The following is a 16,659-nucleotide window of genomic DNA, read 5'->3' on the forward strand; positions in this document are numbered from 1 at the left end:
GTGTTATGGTCGCTAATGTAGCGATGTATATTATCCTTGTCCTCGTCTTGTATTGTACTGTACTGTAAGTCACCGGTCAGCCTATTTGTTTATGTACTTTGCAAGGCGCTGCGGAACACTTGTGGCACCATATAAATAAATGATAATATGTCAACCTATTACCTATCAACCATCTGGTGTTGACCTATAGACTGTCGATCTTCCATCAGGATACCGTCTCCCCAGTCTCATACATTCTGTGCCACTCCAGCCAACCTATGTCTCTGCAGGCCCCTGTGTCTCTCCAGGTTCCCCTGTCATTACAGTCCCCTCCTGTCTCCTTACAGGCTCCCTTCTGTCACTCCAGGCCTACCCTGTATAACTCCTGGCCCCCACTGTGTCACTTCAGGCCTTCATTTGTCACTCCAACCCCCCTGTGTCACCTACCATGTCTCTCCAGGCTCCCAGGTGTCACTCCAGGCTCCCAGGTGTCTCTCCAGGTTCATCTGTCTCACCCCAGTTTCTCTCCAGTCCAGACTCTCCTGTCACTCCAGGCCCTCCATATCACAGTCTTGGCGACAGTGTCTCTCTCCAGACTCACCTGTCACCCACTGTGTTACTCCAGGCCCACCTGTGTCACTCCAGGATCACCTGTCACCCATCTGTCTCTCCAGACTCATCTGTGTCACACCCTTGTGTTCCTCCAGGCTCTTCTGTATCACCCTAGCCCCCCCCCTTCTGTGTCACTCCCATTTATCTCCTGTCCAGACTCCCCTGTGTTACTCCAGGCTCTCCTGTGTCACTAATGGCCACCACTGTGTCCAGTGTCATCCCAGACCCCCGGTGTCACCCCTCAAGCACTTGACTTAAGTGCCAGCTGTAGAGCAAAGGTAGGCAACCTGTGGCTCCCATCCTGTTGTGGAGTTACAAGTCCAAGAATGTATCACAAGACCCTTTACAGCTATTTTGGGACAAGTTTCAACTAAGCTGGTACTTGTGGTTTCACATCAGCTGTAGAAAGCCTGGCTGCTGATGGCTGGTACTTGTGGTTTCACATCAGCTGTAGAAAGCCTGGCTGCTGGTGGCTGGTACTTGTGGTTTCACATCAGCTGTAGAAAGCCTGGCTGCTGATGGCTGGTACTTGATGTACTACAACTGCTGAGGAGCCAGGACTATAAATGGGGATGTAGTGAATGGACAATGTTGTACATTCCTGGCAGCCGTAAGCAAGCATCTGCTGCCCTCTGGTGGTCGACTGTAGTATCCTCCCACCAGTCAGCATCTCCTCCTCCTTGTGCAGTCACATGGTCGTGATGTCATCTGCTGCTGCTGCTCTGACGGTGAGTCGCACGGATGTGACGTCATCTCGGGTTCTGTCTATCCAGTGACACACAGAACAGTGTGAGGACTAGTGGCAGCCCTCAGACATGGGGAAGAAGGGAAAGAAGGAGAAGAAGGTGAAGGGGGCAGAGAAGACAGCTGCTAAGATGGAGAAGAAAGTGTCCAAGAGATCCAAAAAGGATGAGGTGAGGCCCATGCTGGGTGTATGTGCCTAGCAGGCAAACCAGGTGCATGCCCAGGGCCCCAGCAGCACGTGCTCATTCTCAGTATACAGCATAGATATAGGTATATTACATTAGATAGGGAGAGAGAGGGCAGCCACCTGCTTTCCCAGTAACTATGCTGGAGACGATGGTGTTATATAAGGGGGGGCACTAATATAGGGTGCATGCAATATCCAGCATATCATCAATACCGACTGCAGTGCTCGCTGGGTACATGTGTGGCGGAGGCGCTATTGTGGGGGGACGGTGACCAGCCGTCAGGAAATCTACTGTCAGTCAGAAAGCCAGATCCCTGGGCTGCACGACAAGCCGTGACATTGCCTATAGCAGGCGTAGGCGACATGCGACCCTCCAGCTGCTGTGGAACTAAACATCCCAGCATGCCCAGACACAGTTTTGCTCAAAGGGCATGCTAGTACACTGGCAGGGCATCCTGGGGCATGTAGTTCCACAGCTGCTGAAGTGCCAGATGTTGCATACTCCTGGCCTATTATAATCACCACAATCCGAGTAGGGATTTGAATCTCTATTTTCGGCCCCTGCAGATGCCACAAATGTCGCCGTCATGTCACTGTATCGTACGCGCTGCGAGGCTGGTGTGTTACATACACCTAGCAGTCTGCATTCATGTTAAAACACAATTCTCTATAGGTTCAAGTATGGAACTAAAAGTCAATATTATATTAATCCATTAGCATTAATGCCTCGCAGCAATGAGGACATGAGTTAAGTATCTGACAAAGGCTTAGTTTGTGTGGAGTTTGTATGTTCTCCATGTGTTTGCATGGGTTTTCTCAGAGTGTTCCGGTTTCCACCTACGCTTCAAATGGGATGCGGTCATAATCCCGACCGCTGGGATTCCGGCGCTCAGAATGTCGGAATCCTGACCGCCGGAATCCCGGAGGTAAGTAGCGGGGTTAGGGTTAGGCACTAGGGGTAGGGTTATGGGGCACATCCACTAGCAGACTTTGAATCGACTGCACGATTACATCATTGTAATCGTGTAGTCGTTTCACAGTCTGTGCTGTGACTACGCTGAACGCTCAATGTAGGCTCATCCCCGAACATGGGCAACCTGACATTATCGTCAAGTTGACCAGCATATTCAGGCGATGATTGATGTCGGAAACTACTGCGGGAGCGCGAATTGCTAGTCGTTTCCGACATTAATGTGCACGATTCATGACCAATTTAACGATATCGTTATCGTTCAATCACTCATAGATCTCGGCAAGTGGATGTGCGCCTTAAGGCACTAAGGGGGAGGGTTAGCTTTAGGGTGTGGAGAGGTTAGGTTCAGGCACCGTGGAGGTTGGGGTTATGAGAGGGAGATGGGGAGGGTTAGGATACTGACCGGCAGGTGTATGTATCCTAACCCTGCCGGAATCCTGAGCGACAGCGACCCCTTCAAGCACAGGTCAACTTCTGACAAAAAATAACCCTCTTTTCTATGTATGTATGTATGTGTGTATATATATAATATATATCTATATCTATCTCTCTATATCTGGGACAGGGACTGATGTGAATTACTGAAATCTCTGTAAAGTGCTGTGGAATATGTGTGCGCTGTATAAATATAATCTTTATTTATTATCAGAGGTTGGATCTGTATTAATCCCCCTCACAGATGTTACAATGCAGGTGTAATTTGTCTCCACATCTCTTTACTAAAGCTGGGTACACACTGGATGATTTTTTTTAATCGATTTGTCGGTTTCCGACAGATCGGAACGTCAAATCGTTCAAATCCTGCAGTGTGTACGCACTATGCGCGCTCCCACGCCGTCGTCCGACGCATCCTAAGATCTGCCATACAAGCTGCTCTTTCTGAAGATGTGACAGACGACCCCATACATTTGGATTCGGCGGGGGAACAACATGTCGTGCGGCCGTTCACCAGATCGTGTGGTGTGTACGGACCGCAATATGTCATTAATGGCGTCTGCCGTTGGCCGGGTACACACGTCGTCTAGTGTGTACCCAGCTTAAGTCATTTTCTCTGTCTAGCTATAAATACGCAGCTGCCGTTGTCCTGACGTCTGTACTTTGTTTATATTGTACCCTAGGAGGATCTAGAAGCTTTGATAGCGGAGTTCCAGTCTCTGGACGCGAAGAAGACACAAGTCCTGGAGACGTCCTGTCCTGCGCCCAGTCCGAGGCAAGAACACAAATGACCTCTGCACAGACTCATCTCGGGATGAGTTATCCTTAATAGGCGGCTAATGTCGGCACTCGCCAGGCGGCGCTACTTATGCTGTATTTAGGAGGAAGACGCTGGATCAGTGATGAGTGATATGTAGGGAACACTGGAGATTTATGTCTCATAGGCATCCAGCCGACATTGAGTGACCTTACATTATACATGTATTAGGTTCATGCATTGCTGATTGGTTATACTGGCGGGTGAGGAGGGCACTGCGTCCCATTACAGAACAGGCTGTATGATTGGCTCGTGGGGTGCAGAGCAGCACTAGGTGGGGGGAAAATCTGAATTTATATCTGTGGATGTAGAGTAAATAGAAAATAGTTGAAACTGCTAAAAAATTCCTATACAAAGTCTGCTCCTTGCATGTCAGGTAATGATGTCATACGTCAGATATACGCTGCAGTATAGGCTGAATTATCAGGGACTAGACAAGTTACATACTGTCTGTAGTGAAGGAAGCGCCTTTAACAAATGGGGGTCCAGGCACATAGCACCGAAATACAAGGGTGTACAATACATACAGATGTGTTCCGATGCATGGAATCGGTATGAATTACTGCCGGGATAAAGCAGTCGGGATGCCGGCTGTCGGGATTACGTCCGCCGGCTTCCCGACTACATACCCCGATACGGAATGATGGAATAAAATGTTAAAGAATTGATGTGCCTAATGTCAAAGAGGATGGATGAAAGCATATACTTGGTATAGGATGTTATCTTGTCTTTGTGATGGTGCTAGTACCTTTAGCTGGAGAGGTGCCATTCTTTTCCTTCTCTTCCCCACCATCCCTTTATCAGTGTCCTAGAGCTTTCCTGTCCATCTTGCTACTTGTTTCACAATACAAGAACTTGGGGGCATTACCTAGTGGCAAGGGGTGTGAGAGACATCATTGGGGTGTAAGTGGTAACATTAAGGTGCTTCGTTCGTGCTCTGAGCCTATAATTGGCACCTAGGGAAGAGCACATACCGTGTTTCCTTCTACTATATGTAACAACCGTATAGCCGCCTCTATAAACACACAATATGAATGTGTTTGTGACAATGCTGTCTCAGCTCTGTTCTAGTCTGTATTATTTACTTGGCTGGCACCTGCCTGACTGTGCGACAGATATCTAATTTGTGTGTCTACCCTCCAGGTTAAACGCCTCTCTGACACCGCACCCGGAACGGGACGAGCTTATTCTCTTTGGAGGTGAATATTTCAATGGCCAAAAAGTAAAGTATACCTTTTTATTTTTTCCATTTTAGTCTTCCTTAATGTATGAATCTGTGAGAATGAGAAGCGTATTCTACAGACAGAGCAGAGTTTGTCACAGTCACTAAGCCCAGAATCTGCGCCATCTGGTGACGGATCTATTATTAGATTAGCTGTGAAAAGCTTGAAATATTCATTGCTGCTCCGGTTGTATGTACATAACCTATAGCTGCCCGGCTAGGCCAACAGGCTGTAGGAAGGTACCGATTAGGACGGGCGGGTATAGAGCAATAATCCTCTCTATAGGAAATTATTACTGTTTTTTTATGCTGGTGAGAAGGAATTAATATTGCATAAGAAATAAGGTGGCAGATTGTGTTTGTCTGACACCACCCTGTTTTGTGATTCTGCAAATTTACAGGAACAAATAGCTCACAGTATCTTATCAATGCCGAGCGCGGTACATGCTGGGTTTGTTTACTTTGTGCCGATGAATTTTGTTCTAAGCTGCCATAAAAATTGAGTTGCTAAATTATTTTTGTACAGTTGTACATCTAAAAAAGATCACAAGTGAAAATAGTGGTTTTGGTTAATCTACAATTGTAGCATAGTTGTGTCTATAAATTGTCACGGACCATGTGAGACGTCACCAGAATGGACCATGCCGCAGCTGGTGGTTGGAGCCCATTTGCCTCCGGTCCAGAGTATAATTAAGGGGTCTATTTACTAAGCAGTGTTAGGAGACAGAGTGAAAAGTGATAAGGTACCAGCCAATCAGCTCCCAACTGTCATCTCGCAGGCTGTGTTTGAAAAATGAGAGTTGGGAGCTGATTGGTTGGCACCTTAACACTTTCTTGTCACTTTATTCTGTCTCCTAACTGCTTAGTAAATAGACCCCTTAATGTTTGATATTCGCCTGGGATCCTCTGCTAGGAGATGCTGGAGGTCTCAACCCCCAGTGTCACCCTGTTAGGCAGCTGCATAAGCAGGGACTATAATCAAGCAACAAGACCCAAGTGTTGCCAGAGATGGGCCGAAGGTCAGGCTGGGCAGTAGAGGGTCAGTGCCAGGAAAATGAGCGGAAGGTAAGGACCATAAGCGGCCAGGGACAGCTGGAAGAAAAGCCAGATCAGAAACGGGAGATCAAAGCTGACTACCGCACTAATGGTGTCCACAGCAGGTTCTCCAGAGAGACGGATAAATTGCCGTTACGATGGGGATCAAAGAATGAATAAAAGGTTTTCTGTTAGTAGACGTCATGTGTTCCCAGAATGGATGCGACCATAACGCTCCCATTAGTTCATCAGTATAATGTATCATAGCTTACAGGAGGCTCTCCAGAATCAGGACTCACATTGTATCCCTTGCACAGGAGTTGACGTCTCCGACATAGAGACATAGAGATAACAGAGCTCAGAGCAGAAGGAAAAAGACCATGGAAAACCATATAGTATGACCGATGACTGGACAATCATTGGGGAATTGAAGAGTAGTGTGGGGTCCCCAGGCAGGCAGGTCACTGGTTTAGCTGTTGCAGAAAGTGAAAGAGCATCGGTGGGAGACTGATGGGTACAGAGAGGTTGTCAGAGCTGGTCCTATCAGTATTCCTTTAATTGGGCCATCATGAAGTCCTGGAGATTGGTTCCAGGGCTGTCTGTAAATTGGGACGACCAGAAGACTTCGGAGTACTGAGCCAAAGATGAACCTTTGCGATGGAGATTAGGGAATTTGTATATACAGTCAGGTCCATAAATATTGGGGCATTGACAGAATTTTCATATTTTGGCCTCTATTCACCACCACAATGGTTTTGAAATGAAACAAACAAGATGTGCTTTACCTGCAGACTTTCAGATTTAATTTGAGGGTAATTACATCCAAATCAGGTGAACGGTGTAGGAATTACAACGGTTTCTATATGTGCCTCCCACTTTTTTGGATGTAATTACCCTCAAATTAAATCTGAAAGTCTGCAGGTAAAGCACATCCTGTTTGTTTCATTTCAAAACCATTGTGGTGGTGAATAGAGGCCAAAATATGAAAATTCTGTCAATGTCCCAATATTTATGGACCTGACTGTATGAAGCCATATTACAGGCAGGATATGTGACATGACGGTTCTTGAGGATCTCCTTGGTCCAGTGGGGGAGAGAGGGCCTTAGCTGGGGATGTTTTGGACCCAGAGCAGTAGGTGAGGATTGGGCGATCCAGGAAGAGAACATTATGACTCCGGGTTAATCCTCCCACATGGCCAGGTGGGACGTAGTTAATATGCTGGCGGATTGGATGCCGGCTACGATATACCGCCGCCGGAATCCCTCCGCCCGGCAAAATGCAGACGCCGCTATCCCGAAGGGGATCAGGATATCTGCGTCAACATCCCGACCGCCGGAATCCCGAACGAAGAATCCGGGTAAATATCAGCATTAGCCCGGGGATGGGGGAGGGGGCTGTTAGCGTTAGGGATAGTCACCACTAATGGAGGGTTAGCGTTAGGCATGGGAGCGGGGAGAAATAGGGTACTTACCTGCCCCTGTCGGAATGTGCACTCATCGGGCTTCCGGCGTCGGGATGTTCAGCCGCCGGTATTTCATACTCATTCTGTCCAGGCATCCACTAGAATAATACTGTATTATATAAAATAAATCCACACCATTAGTATCACATCGTTTTACTGTGCAGGGATTGCGGATCGTACATAACACAGCCCAGATACTGCTGTAACCTGCAGGTCGGGAGTTTGTCAGCAGTTTTATGCAGCATATTATGTCTTGGGAGGGGTTTATTTACTAAAGTGAGCGTTTTTAGAAGTGGAGATGTTGCCCATAGCAACCAGTCAGGTTCTAGCTTTTATCTTCTACAAGTTGCTAGTTAAATGTAAAGTAGAATCTGGTTGCTATGGGCAACATCTCCTCCAATTTACCCTTTTAGAGTCCATTTCAAGACTGGATTCAAAAACTGTACGCCAACATTTTGCAGTCCTGAATACACAGTCTGTTTTCGTGGAGGCTAAGGGGCATATTCAATTAGGGGCGAAAAGTCTCGCTGCCGAGGTTTTTGCCAAGATCGCTGGATTTCAATGCGGAAAAGTATCGTGTTCGTCGCCGCTTATTCCCGTATTCAATTCTAAATTGACGAAAACAGGACCCGGTGAAATGCAAACAAGCGAAAAGTACTGTCAGGTTTGGGGAATTCAGCCTGACACCCCACCAAAAGATGCACTGACATGGGGATCACTATGGATACCCCCGAATAGCCCTGCTGATGGTATTTGGGGAACTGAAATGGTCTCAATAGCTGCTAATTTATGTCTATAAGTGGTGAAGAATAGCATTTAGCAGGGTTTGTTTTTTTTTTTGAGAAATTAAGTAGGTCCAGCAAATTTGGGGTACCTGAAATTGGGGGTCAGCGTATTTTAAAGTTGCTAAAGTGAAGTTTTAAAATAGTGAAAAATCCACCTGCAATCATAAAACACCTGGGACAGACTTGGGTCCTCCTGGATTCTATTTTGCTAGTTTTTAAGTTTGTCCCCCAAAACGTAAGTACTTTTTTGGGGTGATCTAAAGTTTTGTTTGTTTACCTTTTGGGGGACTGTTCCAAGACTGCGGGTGTGTTCCCGCAACTTTCCACCCCAAAACCCCAATTCTGCACTTTTTTTGTCGCTTGCTTTCATAGGCGAATCATTTCCGCTGGATACTATTTTCACCTACTTTCGCACCGGCGAAAACTGTTTGGAAGTGAATAGGGGGGAAAAGTTTTCGCCTGGCGAAATGACGTCACCGGCGAAAACTTTTTGCCGAACAGCGCTTATCGCGGCTAATTGCATACGGCCCCAAATATCATCAATAAAGCAGAATTTTAAGTAAACAATAACTATTGTATATCTGATGTAGGACGGTATATATTGTTTAAAGGGGGCAGGCCATGCTGGGATCTGTAGTTCCAGAACTGCTGAAGTTAAATAGTCGCATAACTCTACTACTAACAGCCACATAGGATACGGTATCACTAATGTAAGCTATGTAGAAAGTAACGTATGAGCAGAGATGGATGATTCCTTGATTTATAGTCTGTGACCAGTGATTTCCTCTATAAACACTTATGTATCATACTGAATAACCTGGTGCCTACTATAAACTGTACCGATACTTACTGTAAGTCCATGAGGAGATCTCTGACAATATAAAAAGTACAAGACCGCAAGTCACAGAAATCCGAGGGGGCTTCTAATATCTGTAGTAATTTACAGTAGGGGGCACATTCCTCCATTATAATAAAACACATTTTCCTAATTTATACTGAAGTGATGACCTCAAAACACATCAGCTTTAAGCAATGACATCATAACTCTTTGGCGGTCATTTACAGAGGGCTGTCGGTGCACAGCGCAAAATGCCCCACATGCCGCAAGATGCGTGTGCTACCCTCTGCCCCACTGACTGGCATGCTCGGAATGAGCGTCCACTGATGTGTTTAACATCCCGATGTCTATGTCCCAGCGCAGATAATCGGATTTGTCAGCGCTGTAGTGGCCTGACGCTGAAACAGAGCAACCAATCAAGTGCTGGCTATCATTTTATAGATTTCCCTCTGATACGCTGGGCGGAGAAACGCGTAAGGCCTGTGTTTGGATTATACAGTGCACCGGAATAGGCACTATAAGAGAGTGCCCGCTCAGTACATGGGCTCCTTTTTAAGGTTTATAACGTTTTTTTATTTATAATTCCTTATTTAAAGAGCTCTTGAGTGTAGACAGAGTGAGCATAGAAGCATCTTTTTAAATAATCCATTCTATCCAGGTCATTATTTATTTTATTTTTAGACACATTACATCAGTATATGAAGGGGACCCTGTAACTTCAGAGACAATTGTATCACATTCTCTAAGCAACAAATACATTAGGAAGCAGCCTGGTAGAACACGACCGTCCTTCCAATATAAATCATTCCCCACGTTCCCAATGTGTGATGCCTGCTGCAGGGGTAAATCCTGAACTCCTAATATTGTACGAGCACAATTGTGGATATGTATTTTTTTTTTTTTTTTTTTGTTTCTTTTAATTATTTTCTTTTCCATAATGTGTATCTGGTGTAGTTTACCGTGTGTGCTGGTTTATTGAATAAATATTATATGATCTCATTTAGCGCTCCTTCTAAATTAGTTATCAATTTTATTGATGGTTTTAATTAACACTATACCTGTTCTATTTAGATAACGTTATTTAGGCCCGTATTCAATTTGAGCTCAGCCACGATACTTTTTCTCCTCCCGGACTTTTCGCCTACATCGCGTGTTTTGCAGGCGGAAAAGTATCGTGCCCGCATATTGCCGTATTCAATTTGAAAGTAGGCGAAAACGGGACACGGCGAAACTTAAACAAGGAGAAAGTACTGTCAGATTTGGGGAAATCAGCCTGAGACCCCCCAAACGATGCTCTGACATGGGGTTAGCTATGGTACCCCCCGATTTGGCTTGCTGAAGGTATTAGGTGTTTTTTAACTGGCTCAATAGCTGCTAAATAGCGTTTTTCTATACGTGATGCAGAATAGTATTCAGGAGTATTTTTTTGCAGAAAATAACTTATCCCAGCAAATTTGGGGTACATGAAAATGGGGGTCAGCATATTTAAAAGTTGCTAAAGGTAAGTTTAAAAAAAACGTGAAAAATTCACATGCCGCAAGCCCCTGCAATGAAAAAAACACTTGGGGTATACTTGGGGACCCCCCCAGAGTCAAGTTCGCTAGTTTTTTAACTTTGCCCCCCAACATTTTTATTTTCGATCCCAAATTCAAGTGATTTTTGGGGTGTCCTTAAGTGTTTTTTAACAGTTTACCTTTGGGGGACTGTCTGAAGGCTGCATGGGGGCTCCCGCAACGTTGCACCCCAAAACCCCAATTCTGCATTTTTTTTTTTTTTCCGCCTGCTATTCATAGGCGAAACTTTTTCACCTATTACAGTGACTTTCCGCCTAGGCGAAAAGTCTTCCAAATTGAATACGGGGTAAAAGCAAAACACGCGAAAACGGCTTTTTATTCCAAATTGAATACGGGCCTAAGTCTCAATATTGTATAGAATGACGTAGATAAGTCTCAGTGGTTGCTATTGGTAACCGCTCCGCTTACCCTCCTTAGAATCTTGATAAATCTTAGTAACTGAAATACAATAAAAATATTTACACTGGAAATCAAAATATGCCAAAAAGTTCCTTATACACTACACACATAAATGAGCCCCCTATACTGGGGGTAGACAACGGCTAACGCCTTATAATGGAACTGAGTGACAAATCCTTCATTCCGATCTGTGCCCTGCGCCATACAGATACTGAGACCTCCCATATTAATCAGCGCAGGATCACGCACAGATTGGGCTGACTGCAGCGCGGCCGGAGCAATGCACGTACCTCGCCTGACTGGAGCGTAATTCCTGGGGGTACATCCTGAGACTGCTCCTGGGGGGCTCTGTCTGGTGTAACATAAACTGGAGGAGAATTGTGGCCATTACTGATCTCTGAGAGTCTGTGTTAATATTTAATAGCCTGTGAATGCATCCCGCGTGCTGTAATCTGTGTATTCCTGTCAGTCCTGCTGGTGTAAAACTCACTTATGTGTAATCTGTATCTCTGTAGATTTGTGATAACCCCCCACCCCAACTCCAGGATCGGTTTTCTGCGACCTAAATGGTTCTCTGAGGTCGCAGTGATAACTCCTCCTACAGCGATTTGATGTTTGTTACTGCTTTTTACTCACGGTTCTAACTTTCTCCACCTACAGAAAACTTGACTCCATTTCTGCGCAACATTTCCCAAACTCAATGTCTGTCTTATGTCTGTGCTCTTCATCCATATCCTTACATCATCAGTCAGTTTGTGTGCTGCCCCAGGACCTAACTGCTCTCTGTGTTGTACCTAGGGCTCGAGAATAAACAACTCTGCCTGATGATATAAACACGTGGCTGAAACACACAGAAGTACAATATCTATTATGTACATCATGTCAGATCTATAGAGGCCGCTGTTCTTTCCTGATAACTGATTGTGGTTTTTTTTTCTTGTTTTCTGTTCTTTCAGACTTTTCTATACAATGAGCTGTACATATATAATATTAGGAAGGACAGCTGGTGTAAGCTTGACATCCCGAACCCCCCTCCCCGGCGCTGTGCTCACCAGGTAAGTGCCGGGCGGGTGTCATTCTGCCTTTCTCTCCTGTTACATATTATGTATTAAAGGTTTTTGCTTTACAGTTTTCCGTATCATCCTCTACTCATTGAGGATTGAACCAATGTTCAGCCTGTCATATCGCCAGTACTCCGCTATTGCTAGTACCACTCTTCTGGATATCACTATAAACTTGAGGAGTGTCACAGCCGAGCGGAAAAGATTTAATATTTTTCTTTGTATTCCATTTTTTTTTATTTTTTATTTTTTTTACAATTTTCATGACCATTAGGTGGCGCTGCGGTTTTTTTATTTTTTTTATTACTATTTTTTTTTTTACATAAATGTCATTTATTTTTGTATTTGTTCCCTTCAGCCTATCCGGTAATTAGCATTAGTACTCCAGCTTGGGTTAATGAATAAAAATCTGCATTTAACACAGTCTCCTTGCATAACGATGTATCTGCTTTAAATGACTCTGCAGCTTACACGTTGTGGACGCAGCCTCTCTGCCGGCTAAAGTAGTACTTAAGGAATTTAAAAAAACAAAGCTAAAAAAAAAAAAATCTAATCAATAAATCTTATTTATTTATTTTTTTTTAATATTCTCGCGGTTTGTGATACTACCAGCTACAAACGGCCCATTTGAAGTCTTTGTTGTTGCTGTCTTGTGCTAAAAACTTATCACCCAAGTCTCCCTGTGCTTCTCCCGTTCCCTACTGCAGACAGACTGACTCTATGTTGTTACCGGATATTAGGGGATGTGATAGACCGGCAGTTGTGTGTAGCCAAATTCAGTGCAATCTCTACCTAAAAGAATGACCGTACATTCATGTTAGACAATGATTTCATATTTCCACAGCACAAAGGGGGTAATATAATTATAGACCATGTAACGATGGAACACCAGCAATGGCTGACCAAATCGTCCCACCTACACCTTGATTTCACCCTGTAACCGCATATTTTTATTTGCAGATTCATAGAGGTGCTTATGAAAGTTCACGGTCTCTGGGCTACTGTAAGTGCGGCATATGAGCGCACGGGATTGTGGACCTCTCCCGCAATTGAATTGACGCCAAGGAGTTTCATTCCTATTAATGAGAGATGTTTCATCCCTGTATTATTATGACATAAAACGCGAGTTGTGTGATACGATGATCGGTGTCCTGGTTTATCTGGCGCAATTCTGTAATCCTTGTTTAACATTTTATAACGGTGGTTCTAAACCCTCAATTATCCCCAACAGGTCATGGTATGAGGATCTCTCTGTGGAAGTAGGTGGCATAATTACTGACGCAGCAAAATAGATTATCTCGCCTGTGGGGGATTAAGGAAATCCACAAAACATGGCCTGTTGGTGGCACGTGAGGGCTGGTTTAGAATGATCAATAAATCACCTATAGTGCACAGGTTCTCAAACTCTGTCCTCAGGACCCCAAACAGTGCATGTTTTCCAGGTCTCCTCACAGAATCAAAAGTGTTATAATTAACTCCGCCTGTGGATCTTTTAAAATGTGTCAGTGAGTAATGAATACACCTGTTCTCCTGCTGGGAGACCTGGAAAACGTGAGCTGTGTGGGGGGGTCCTGAGGTCCGAGTTTGAGAACCTCTTGTCTAGTGTTCCTGAACGTGGCGATTTCTGTAAACTTGGCCGCTTTCAAGCGTCTTTCTCGTTCCAAATTTGCGTCTTATATAACGACTGGAACCGTCAAAACTACATTTCTAGATTACACTGATCAATGTGATGTGCGACATTTGTACATCTGTCTGACTCCCTATACGAAGTGCTACGATGCCGCAGCTTTTTCGCTCGCCAAGTTACGTTGTTCTACATCTGTGACTTTCTACATGTTTAACACTAATTCCTGTGCGGTTTAAGTCGCAGCCCGGCGTCTGTAGTGCACTGCGAGTGGTGTCTCGCTGCGTCTGTGACACATATAAGATGCACTATTTAAAGATAAAGATGTTAACGCTACACCTCCCGGAGAGCGTCCGTCACGCCGGGCGTCTCGCGCCGTGTGGTGTATTGAGGCTGCGTATGACGACACATCTGTACATAGTTTGCAGGGTCTTATTGGTCCGTAGACTTCTATGTCCTGAATCTCTTCAGCCTGAAGGGGTTAAGTCGCTTGCTGCTCACCTGACACCACCAGAGCCGGATTGCGGTCCAGCCCCCGTGAACGAGCGTGCCGGTTACCCTTTTAGCTAGTCAATAGGAGTATTGATTATACTGGTACAAGAGACTGTTGTTACTGGATCCTCGCACATTGTGACCCCTCCTATCTCCAGCATTATATGAGCTGGGATCCATTTATCACACCCATGGGCTGTTAAATAGACTCAGACTTCTCTCCCCCACCCTGTACGGGAGGAGAGGGGGGGATGAGGCGACATGTTCTGGTTTATTAGCTGGAAGGGGGGTAATGAATAATCTCTGCTCTATATCATGCACTTCAGACCGTAAGTGCTGCCTCTTTAAATATTAACGTGGAACACAGCTGAACCCCTGGTGGTAAAGAAATCTGTACGGAGCTTATTGTATGTACTGTGCGCTTTTCGCCTGGACCGATGGCGCATTCTGAGAAAGCCGTTACATGCGCCGCTTCCCGTAGGGTATAAGCTGGAATCGCACTTCTCCAGGCTCTATTCTTTATTTTGTACTCAGTATTACTTATTGTAGCGTTGCATTACAGTTCTGCCCCTTAAGGTTTGCAGTCTATGGATCTATGTTGTGTAATGTGCCGCAGAGGTAACTGCAGCTCAGCAATGTATATCTGCATCCTGTCCAACGATGTGTTAAACCATTGACTTATGGGCGCAAAATTTAAATTGCAAAAAAATACCTGCACCCCATCTCTTTATTACTGGGAAGCGACCATTCTATCGCGCAAAACTGTTCCGACTCGTCAGAGCGCTGCGGGTGTGTATGACGACTTCTGTGTTCGTTACAGACGAATCTTTTGCACCCAGCATGGGGCGAGTACGAATCCAGATACTACCGATGACGGCTGCGGACGTAAGAACAGTGGGCGGGATGGCCTTCCGCATGCAGAGGCGCGGATTATCAGGACATGTGGGCAGATACCCGCCTAGTAAGAAGGCAGCAGCGTCCGGACAGAAAAGCGCCCGCGGATGCGTCCAAGTCGGGGTCTAAGTGTTTGAGATGATGGCAAAAAAAAAGGCTCTGCGCTAAGAGCAGTTTCTTAAAGTTGGAGATCTCGGTTTTTAATCGATCAAAGCAACTGACGGAGCTTGCGGGGGTCTGGGATCGGCTGTGTGCTGGTACCGGGGTCTCTGGTGGCTGCCCAGCCTATAGGAAGATGTTTTCCATAATGCTAGGGTTTGTGACGGCCTGGGCAGGGGTAATGTGTATAATCTGTATAGAGGATGATGGTGTTGGGGGCTGTTTGTTGGGCAGCTTTGTTTTGCTGTTTTTCAGATTAAAATTTTTTTTTCTCTCATTCTGAGACTGACGGGGAGTTGGGTATAAATGTGTCTCATTCTGAGGCTGACGGGGAGTTGGGTATAAATGTGTCTCATTCTGAGGCTGAGTTGGGTAGAAGCGTGTCTCATTCTGAGGGTGACGGGGAGTTGGGTAGAATCGTGTCTCATTCTGAGGGTGACGGGGAGTTGGGTAGAATCGTGTCTCATTCTGAGGGTGACGGGGAGTTGGGTAGAATCGTGTCTCATTCTGAGGCTGACGGGGAGTTGGCTAGAAGCGTGTCTCATTCTGAGGCTGACGGGGAGTTGGCTAGAAGCGTGTCTCATTCTGAGGCTGACGGGGAGTTGGCTAGAAGCGTGTCTCATTCTGAGGCTGACGGGGAGTTGGCTAGAAGCGTGTCTCATTCTGAGGCTGACGGGGAGTTGGCTAGAAGCGTGTCTCATTCTGAGGCTGACGGGGAGTTGGCTAGAAGCGTGTCTCATTCTGAGGCTGACGGGGAGTTGGCTAGAAGCGTGTCTCATTCTGAGGCTGACGGGGAGTTGGCTAGAAGCGTGTCTCATTCTGAGGCTGACGGGGAGTTGGCTAGAAGCGTGTCTCATTCTGAGGCTGACGGGGAGTTGGGTAGAAGCATGTCTCATGCTGAGGCGGAGTTGGCTAGAAGCGTGTCTCATGCTGAGGCGGAGTTGGGTAGAAGCGTGTCTCATGCTGAGGCGGAGTTGGGTAGAAGCGTGTCTCATGCTGAGTGGGAGTTGGGTAGAAGCGTGTCTCATGCTGAGGCGGAGTTGGGTAGAAGCGTGTCTCATGCTGAGGCGGAGTTGGGTAGAAGCGTGTCTCATGCTGAGGCGGAGTTGGGTAGAAGCGTGTCTCATGCTGAGGCGGAGTTGGGTAGAAGCGTGTCTCATGCTGAGGCGGAGTTGGGTAGAAGCGTGTCTCATGCTGAGGCGGAGTTTGGTAGAAGCGTGTCTCATTCTGAGGCTGACTGGGAGTTGGGTAGAAGCGTGTCTCATTCTGAGGCTGAGGCGGAGTTGGGTAGAAGCGTGTCTCATTCTGAGGCTGAGGCGGAGTTGGGTAGAAGCGTGTCTCATCCTGAGGCTGACGGGGAGTTGGG

The 16,659-nt window shown here is 45.9% G+C and overlaps 1 protein-coding gene across 2 annotated transcripts in view; it reads left to right on the top strand.

Annotated features, from left to right (window-relative positions):
* Positions 1-1,204: 1,204 nt before the first annotated feature.
* Positions 1,205-16,659, top strand: part of KLHDC4 (kelch domain containing 4) — a 48,628-nt gene continuing 33,173 nt past the window's right edge. Inside the window, exons 1-4 of one of the 2 annotated variants that reach the window (XM_088448013.1) lie at positions 1,205-1,319; positions 3,614-3,705; positions 4,891-4,969; positions 12,020-12,118. In XM_088448013.1, the coding sequence (XP_088304139.1) occupies positions 1,284-1,319; positions 3,614-3,705; positions 4,891-4,969; positions 12,020-12,118 (306 nt within the window). In that variant the 5' untranslated portion in view covers positions 1,205-1,283. The other variant, XM_088448012.1, reaches the window with a different exon arrangement.

The sequence above is a fragment of the Taudactylus pleione genome, unplaced genomic scaffold, assembly GCF_031769625.1.
Source record: "Taudactylus pleione unplaced genomic scaffold, aTauple2 ptg000447l, whole genome shotgun sequence".
Classification (NCBI taxonomy): domain Eukaryota; kingdom Metazoa; phylum Chordata; class Amphibia; order Anura; family Myobatrachidae; genus Taudactylus; species Taudactylus pleione.